General features: G+C 38.6%; 1 protein-coding gene across 8 annotated transcripts in view; it reads right to left on the bottom strand.

Moving 5' to 3' along the window:
• Positions 1 to 9,232, bottom strand: part of LOC118742850 (laccase-3) — a 72,954-nt gene that overhangs the window by 16,267 nt on the left and 47,455 nt on the right. For 5 of the 8 annotated variants that reach the window (XM_036475297.1, XM_036475273.1, XM_036475265.1 and 2 more), the window contains exons 5-7: positions 7,118 to 8,078; positions 6,284 to 6,509; positions 4,759 to 4,911 (exon numbers count right to left, since the gene is read on the bottom strand). In XM_036475297.1, coding sequence (XP_036331190.1) covers positions 4,759 to 4,911; positions 6,284 to 6,509; positions 7,118 to 8,078 — 1,340 coding nt within the window. Of the gene's footprint in view, positions 1 to 262; positions 795 to 4,758; positions 4,912 to 6,283; positions 6,510 to 7,117; positions 8,079 to 9,232 lie in introns of all 8 variants that reach the window. The other 3 variants (XM_036475306.1, XM_036475281.1, XM_036475289.1) reach the window with 2 other exon arrangements.

Consider the following 9,232-nt stretch of genomic DNA (forward strand, 5'->3'; position numbering starts at 1 on the left):
CATACATTGCAAAGCGCGCGGAAAGGGTGGTGCAAAAAAGCACAAAGACACACCGAAGGAGCGATATGCGATGTGAGGTGAGCACGAAAGTACGAGTGACGGAACAGTGATGAGCGGTAATGATGAAAATAAACAAAAAATTAACAGAAAATTTATAGATATCAAATTTGCAATGTAATCGAAGAAAAGAACATTGATCGAGCTGCACAAAGCGTATATATGTAGCTAGTCACATACATACATACATATACAGATAACTCACCTCAAACCAATGGATGGGGGGCCAATGCTACCGCTACCGCCGCCGCCGCCAGCACCACCGAGTGCCGCTGTTGTTGCTGCAGCAGCGCTGGTCTGTCGAAAATCAATGCCATTTTCCAAAGCATGTTGCTGCTGTACACCAACAGCTCCACTTGTGTTTAGTCTCGTGGCACCTCCGCCGACGCTTGTTACTGCCGTTGTTGTCGTATTGGGTAGACGCGCATTTACTGTTAATGCTGAGAGAGATGTGGTCACTGCGGTGGCGAGCGAGGTTGCAGCTGCTGTTACTACAGTTGTTAAGGCCGTGTTGGCATTAACTAGACCATTGCCACCACTGGCACTCCAGCCGGCGCCCAGGTTGTTGCCACCTAGCGCATTTACCGCCGCCGTTGTTGTCGCAATTGCTGCTGCTGCGCAAGCAGCCGCTATGGCGGAGGTAGGTGTGTTGGCTACTATGCCTGTAGCCGTCGTTGTTGCTGTTGATGAGAGAGTAGCAACGCTGGTGGACACCGCTGACGATGATACGACCGTGGCTGTAACATCGTTAGGTGCAGTTCAAACTTTTTTATACTTTCTTGATTTTTTGTTTGTTTGTTTTTGTTTTATGGAAAAGCTAGAGAGATTTCTATGTAAAGCGAGCGAGAATTTCGACCCTCAATGAAAGGGAAATGCTGAATTTTTCACACTATTCAAAGATCGTATGTCGGGTAGGTAAATAAGTTATGATTTTTTCATGGAATTTTTAAATTCAACACAAAAAACTGGTTCAAAAACTCATTTAACTGCTAAAAAACTTATAAACTCGCCTCAATCATATAAAAACAGCCCAGCTAAGCTTGTGTATGGAAAAAAGGGTATGTATGTAGAAGTGAATATGAAATGCCAACCGTTGCCAGATTATATTAATAAAGATCCGTAGAAGAACACCAAATAAAATAATATGTATTTACTTATATAAAAACACCAAAGAAATGTTGAGAAACAGAAGAAGGTTTTAATAAGAATGTTTGGCTTTAAATAATAGAAGGGCTGGAAGTTAAATGAAAATGGTGGCAAAAAGCATTTGCGATTTGATAAAATATACATAATAGATACTCTTGGAAAGCCTAAAACCATATTTTTGCATTGCTTGCTTGTGTGGGGGTAGGGGCAACAAATTACACCTATGAAAAGGTTTTTTTTTTATTTCTCAATAGGAAAAAAATAATAATGCAAAGAAAAGAAACAAACACCATTTTTTAATTTTAAATTTTTTAAGATTTTCATTTTATATTCAGCAAATTTCAAAAATTTTAAATACTAATTTAAATAATATATTAAGCTAAACGTACGTGAATGGTTGACTGGTGGATTGATTGATAGGTGAATATATATGCATGTATACGACAGAGTTTTGGGGAAAATAAATATTCTCAACTTTGCCTTCATAAACATAGTTAATTTTATTTATATGGTAAAAAGTAAAGTAGTATAATATATATGTATATATATTTATATAAGGTAGGTATACTATAGTAGTTTTTATATATTTCATAACTTAGCATTTACACAGAAGCAAACCGTGAATGCGGATGGTTAAATGATAGGTGTTAAATGTGAGCATGGATGTGCTTATGAGCGGGTGCAATGAGTGGTGGAAAAACGCAAATATGTATGTCTGTATGTACATATGTTGGTATTTTTATTACTATACAGCTTTGCTGCTGTATGTATAATTATAAAATGTAGTAATGATGAGGAATTTTAGTGATTTTTGCAATTAAATTAAATTTTAAAGAAAATGCTGCCGATCCATATATTATTGCCGAAAAAATTTATTTTATCGCACTAAATTGTTAGGTAGATTTTCAGTTAGTTTTAGCATGTTGTAAGCGGCTACCGCAGCCGGGAAGTTAGAGGTGCGTACTATCACTCCGGGAATCCAGGGTTCGATTCCTGGTCCCGGCAACGTCAAAAAGGAAAGTGTTTCTCACAAAAAAAAAACAAAAAAAAAAAAAACAATTAGCAACATGGAGTTGGCGTAAAAGTGTAGGACCTCCTCTTGCGTTACAAGATCAAAACGCACAACACAACTGGGAAGTGAAGCTCGGCCAAAGACGCAGTAATGAGTAAGTGCCAAATAATTAATTACTTTAGGAACATATACTTAACCCCTAAGTGCGCAAAAAAAACAGTAGATTTTTCAAATATGTCTATTATTTCAACGAGTTAATAATTTTTAAACAGTTAAATAAAAAATAGGAGTTTGAATTCATCTAACCAAATTCCAGAGGCCATGTGAAAAATCGAAAGAATGGTTAATTGTTGTCAGAAAAATAGTTGTCGTTCAATATGTAACATCCCTGCCGTCAACAGCCAAACAGTAATTAATATGGTAAATCAATTGGTAAAAAACGACCTTCTTATTAAGTGCTAGGAGCTGATGTTGTATGAGCCAGTTCGACCAACTCGAACCACTTTCTTTTACGCCATTAGCGACACAGACAACATCGTTTGTTCTTTGACCGGGCCGATAATTGCCGTAAACGAGGTAAGAGCTAACCCATGAGGTTCAACAGATAGCAATTCACAAATGTTCCAGTTGGTGCGGGCTTTGGACGGATGGAGTCATTGGTAGGTACTTTTCCGAAAAGCACCTGATGATGATTACGGATTTATTTTAACTTAAATTGAACGGATATGCCAACTAACCCGAATAACATTGAAATAGAAGTAATTCCTGGTAGAATGCAGAAATTTTAAGAGGCCAGAAGAATGAAGGTGCACATTTTTTGGCATTCCGTTGATACATTTCTTAACTATGATCTGTTATTTATTGCCTCTCTTAAAAAAAAATTAAATATTTTTGTAATTATAAAGCATTTCTAGCAATCTTTGCAATTTTATATGAATGCTATTATACTGGAAGTCAAGAAGGGTTAAAGTTTAAAAACAAATAACTTTTGAACTTGATATTTTAGTAGACATTTCCGCAGCATCGATTATAAAATCAAATGCTATGTTTAAGCATCATTACTACATTACTCTTGCAATTGTTCTCAGGTGCATGCACATGAACGCAGGTGTTCGCGAAGACATACATACATACATATCCGCATTTCAGATTCTGCATGAAGTGAATGTTACAAAATGTTAATTTATTTCCAGCCAATATTAAAAAAAAAAATTTTTGTTATTTTTTACACAAACCAAAAGATGCACCAACAAAAAAAAAAAATTAATTTGAATTAGTTACAAATTATGTATGCTTTGTGTGCGTATATGTGCATGTGTGTTATTTATATGTATTTCCGTAGGTATGCGCCTGTTTTTGGTGGTTACAAACAAATTTGATTTGTACTCTAGTCGTATTACCGTTATGGCAAACTGTTATGCATATTTGTTAATATATTTTATATATCAATTTTTTTTTTAGTTCTGATGATGATTTATGTAAAATGTGTGCAAATCATATATAATTGGTTTGATACATACATACAAATATTGTATATTTCTTTTTTTTATTTTGTTTTGTAACCGCTTATGCGTGCGTACACACATATACTAGTAGTAGTTAATGTATAGTAGTATAGTACATACATACATAAATATACATTTACTTATAATGAAACGTACATTAACTAAATTTTTAAAAAGGTTTAAATGCTAGTAAAATATATGTACAATGCGTTTAATTTTGTTTCCGTTTGGTTTCAATGACGCTATATTGTATGTAGTATATAGCATTCGTATTTATTAATAAGAAATATTCAAGTAATCAGCATGAGAAAAAATTTTGAATTTCCATATACGAGTCATTTGTGTTCTATTGAGGTTATATTGCATATAAATTTTTATTTCCAAAACAAACAAAAGGCCAATTCACGTTAAACTTACATCAACTAGAAAAAAAAAGAAGAATTACCTTTAAAAAAATAAAGATAACATATTTATGCATAAATACTGGGCCCCAAAATTATTGAAAAGAAAACTAAGAGGAAGAATTTTACATATGTAGCAAAAAAAAAACAATTAATTGTAAGCTTAACACCAAAAACCAACAAAAAAAACTTAAACTTGATTTTTTCTCTAAACTATTTTTTCTTTGTACGTCCGTTTTACTCGTACGTTTCGGCACCAAAAATTTGTATGTTTCTTGTCATTTAACTTGATTTTAGATAAGTGAAATTTAGAGCCGTAAGTGAAAAGGCAGCCGCTCACATTTAGTACATTTTGTAAGTATGTATGTATGTGGGTAAAGAGTCTGCATTGTACCAAAGCCTGTGAGAGATTTTTTTTTTTGTCCATTTCTGCATCCATTTCCATTTTTTATTACGTATGTATATAGTAATTCTTTCGCCTTTTTTCAAATTCTTCCTAACTTTCTTTTAATGCTTCGCGCATCCATTCATCGCATCATTCGCATTAACTTTCTCTCCTCCTTTCTCTCACTATCTTTCTCTTGTGTACAAGCTTTTGTTTAATTTCTTTCTATTCGCACTGCGCTCTTTCACTTACCTTGGCTCTGTGTTGTATTGGTTTTCAGTGGCACGGCGAGGCGTGCGTTAACGGCCAATAGATGATCTCGTCGTGCTATTAGGCTGGTCACATGCTCCTCTAGGCGAACATTTTCACGTTGCAGTTGATGTAGGCAGGATAGAAGGGAAGCGACTGTAAAATATAAGGTAAAAATTGTATTTATTAGTAAAAATTTGTTCACTATTTTATGTTTGTGTGGTGGATTGTAAGGAAGAGAGGTTTGTACGCTAATTGACGAATGAAAATCTTCTTTAATAATGTAGGAACTAAAACGGGGTGGTTGAGGTCAAAGAACTGTGGAACAAAGAAGTTGTCTCTCCCAGATCGATATATCATACTTCAAGATCCGACAGTAAATGCCGAAGATATGACGAAAAATGTAAAAAGGCGACTCCTACGTTCAGCGATAAAAGAAATTGCCTCCTCAAGACAAAACCGTCGATATAGTATCATACCAAAGATACATACGACTGAAAATGCCTACGTTCGGCAAAAAGAAATTTCGAAATTGTCTTCGTATCGATATGCCTTAGCAAAAGTTTAATGGTTTTTGGCGAGCTTTAATTTACTACCATTAGGCTGGTACGTTAAGGTGATAAGAACTGATATCAGCTGGTATGTACCAAAACGGGGTACTTGAGGTTTTTTTTAATTTTTTTTTATGCAGAAATCCATCTAGAAGGTATAGGAAAATTTCTGCATCAAAAAGAAAATTAAAAAAAAAAAAAAATGTGGCTTACATTTTTTTGGCGGTTACGGCTCTATATATGTATGTACACATATCTTTTTTTTTTGGAACTATCCTACAAAAATACTTTAGATTCAGGGGTGTACGACAAACTATTTTTCTGGTACGGTCTAATGTAAAATGTCATAGTAAATTATACCTAAAATATTAGTCTGAATTTCTTTATAAAAACGTTAGTTTCTCCTTTGGAAGATCGACTATGTCTTTAAACAAGTTTTAGTGGTACCTCTTTCAGTATCTAAATATTTTGCATGACAGGGCTCTGACGTGTGATGCTGGCCCCATTCATTTATTTGGGCTTTCCATTCACTGTGTTGATCTACCGAAAAGAAGAAAACAGACCTTACCCCGCCGAGCCGATAATTTCAGGAGCAATTTGCATTCCTCTCTTCTTTTTTGGCACAAATTGAAGAACTCCTGCCTTCACTACCTATAGAAGGGCTTTTGTTGGACGTACTTTAGTAGACGTTTTGGAGTTCCTTTAAAGTTGCGTCAACAACGCGGCTAAAATATGTTTCATTATCTTCTTGTCTCTTATTTGGAGGAATCAACCCACACCAACAGTTAAATTTTCCTTTGTACTCCAGGACTAAAGAGGATTTTACTCTACGTGGAGCCTAGAAGACCGATTGCCTACTACTCTAGAAAATGACGCTCACTCACAATAATTCCTTCGCATGACTACTCGATGAAACAAAATCTCAGAAAAAAAAACCAAGAGAAGTAATTGCCAAATTATAAATCTACATCACTTACTGTCAAAATGCTGCGCTTGCTCCATCAGAAACTGTGAGCCTTGCTCCCACTGACGTTCGAGCAGCTGCTCCAAACTCTGCGGTATGGCCATATTTCCATTCACACCGCTGCCAAACATCGAGGCCAACGATGTGCCACCCGACATTTCAGCTGCAGCAGTTGTTGCACTGCCCGAATTCGTGCCAGCCGTATTATTGCCAGTTACATTTGGCGCTGTAGAGTTTCGCTGTGAAGGAGAAAAACAAATGTAAATATTATTAATTTTAAGTACACTTTATTGAATTAATTCCTAGGCAGGGACAGATATAAGTTTTATCGGAAAAATGTTGTTCCATAACAGTTATTAGATGAGAAATATTTTTTATTTCGCCGATAAGAGTTTACTTTTTACGTTGCCTGATAACTGTTATGCAGGAGAAATATGTTTTCCGTTGCCAATAAGAGTTATTTCACAACGTTTACATTTTACGTTGCTTGATAACAGTTATTTCCCAACATTTATTTTCTACGTTGCTTGATAACAGTTATTACCTAAAGTTAATTTTTACGTTGTCTGATAACAGTTATTTCACTCCACCTCTTTTGTTTTCATCATCTTTCTCTTCTTCTCCAGCTCCGTTTTCGTCAATATTCTTATCTTACAACGTTTATTAGACAACGTAAAAAATAAACGTTGGGCAATAACTGTTATCAAACAACGTAAAAAATAACCCTTTGTTATAACTCTTATCGGCGAAATAAAAAAAATATTTTTCATCTAATAACTGTTATTAAACTGTTATTTTGTAAATTCGGAATATCACTTATTTTTGGTCCGTGTTCCAATTTACTCACCACTGTCGACTTGCCGGGGAAGGGCACTCCCACAAATTGCTGTGTTACCACATCTGCAGTGTAGATGCTGTGATCCTGTATTTCCATGTGTAGTTGATCGGAGAGCTTCTGCGCCACATTGCTATTCGGATTCAGTTGATTGCCAAGCATATGAGCGGCTGTGTGCAACGCTGTACCACTGCTGGGCGCACTTGAAGCTGCATTGGTTGCTGCTGACGTTACAGCAGCTGTTGTGGGTGTGGCACCAATCACATGTCCACCATTTTGAAATAATTTCACATCAACTTTCGCCTCATTTGCAAGCGGATCCTTAGCTTTGCGGCCGCGCTTACGTGGCGCTGTGGCGACCGCACTCACTTCAGAGCCCGGCGAGCTGGGCGGCGAGTCTTTGATGGCCGTGGTCGAAGTTGTTGTTGTGGTGATATTGCCTGTCACAGCACTAAGTGACGCGGCTGCTGTTGTGACGGCAGTAAGTAGATGCGCAGCCGTGGAATCGATGGTGGGCGGTGTACCAATGCTGGAGATTTGAGGTTCGTAACTGAATTTAAGGCCACCGCCACCACTACTACTGCTGCTGCTGGAGGAGGCATTCGAGATGGCACTGCTGTTCGCGACAAATGACGAGGAGGAAAATATACCGCTGTCCGGCGTTCTGTGGTGAATACCACCGGTAGAAGAAGTAGTTGTTGGTGTGGTAGCAGCATTTGCAGGGGATGATTGCAATGTTTTTGATTGTGGTGCGTTGTGTTGATGATGATGAGTTAGCGTAGAAGAAGTAGAAGAGTTGGATGGGGTTAATTGCACAATTTCAATGATATCATTGCTACTGCTGCCGCCAACAGCAGCAACGCTGGCCTGCTGTTGCTGTTGTTGCTGCTGCTGCGACTGCGACTGAAGCTGTTGCTGTGATTGTTGTTGTTGCTGTTGCGTTGCGTTAGTGGCGCTATTGCTATTTCTATTACTATTACCATTATTATTGTTATTGCTATTATTATTATTATTGTTGCTATGGTTGCTGGTGACTGTGTTAGTAAAAGCAGCAGAAGAAGCAGTGTTGTTTGAGGAAGAAGCAGAGGAAGGATTGGAAGTTAAGTGATTAGAATTGGTTTGTTTAGATAAAGCTTTAGCAGGCGAATCTCTGGCTTTGTTAGAGGAAGAAGAGGTGGACGCATTGCCAGAGGAAGTAGAGGAAGATACAATGGCGCTAGCGGCTGTATTAGTATTTCTACCGCCGCCATTTTTATGTTCAGGCGAACGTTTTTGATGTTGTTGTTGTTGTTGCTGCTGTTGTTGTTGTTGTTGTTGCTGTTGCGCGGCCAACTGTTGCTGATAGAGCGTTTGCTGTGCACGCAATAATTTCTTATTCAAAGGTTTGCCACTCAAATTTGTGGCGACCAATGGCGCATCGCTGGCCACCTTACCAGACGTGCCCCCACTGCTGCTCGCCTCTGCTGCAGTATTAGAAGCGCCCGAACCACCATTATTATTACCGCCACGTCTACCACTACCAGCACTACCTTGATTTGCGCTAAGGTTAACGGCATCACCGTTATTACCCCCAGCTTTGCTGCTGGCATCTGTGACATCATGGCCGATGGACGAGGAAGAGCTTGTCGTAGGCATTCGATCAGATGCAGCGCCAGTCAGTGATAGATTCGTTGGCGTCGATGAGCTGTTGGCATTACCACTACCATTGTTTCCGCTGCCTGCACCGCTATTTTCGTTAACACCACTGCCATTAGCGCCTCCGCTGGTGTTGGCTCCTCCTCCTCCGCCTCCGCCTCCGCCTCCGCCTCCTTTTTGCCTTGTTGGCGACGCTGTATTGGATGCATTGCTATTGTTGTTGCCATGTAACATGACAATCGGCGATGGTGAGGGTGTGTGGGTAGGCGTGGGTGTTGGGGTTGGTGTAGGCGTAGGCGTAGGTGTGCTGGGCGGTGGCAGCGAGAGTGGTGAGGGTGCAGTGGGTGGTGGTGTCGGTGTAGCTAGTTCGGCGCGAAAATGTTGCTGTATGGGCGATGGTGATGATTTCGACATTTTTTCGACCGGTGAATCTCGATTCTTTCCCCCCACTAAGGCCGCGGCGGCAGCGGCAGCTGCAGCGGCTGCGGCGGC

The sequence above is a fragment of the Rhagoletis pomonella genome, unplaced genomic scaffold (genome assembly GCF_013731165.1).
Source record: "Rhagoletis pomonella isolate Grant_MI unplaced genomic scaffold, Rhpom_1.0 Rhpom_scaffold_00001, whole genome shotgun sequence".
NCBI classification, from domain to species: Eukaryota; Metazoa; Arthropoda; class Insecta; order Diptera; family Tephritidae; genus Rhagoletis; species Rhagoletis pomonella.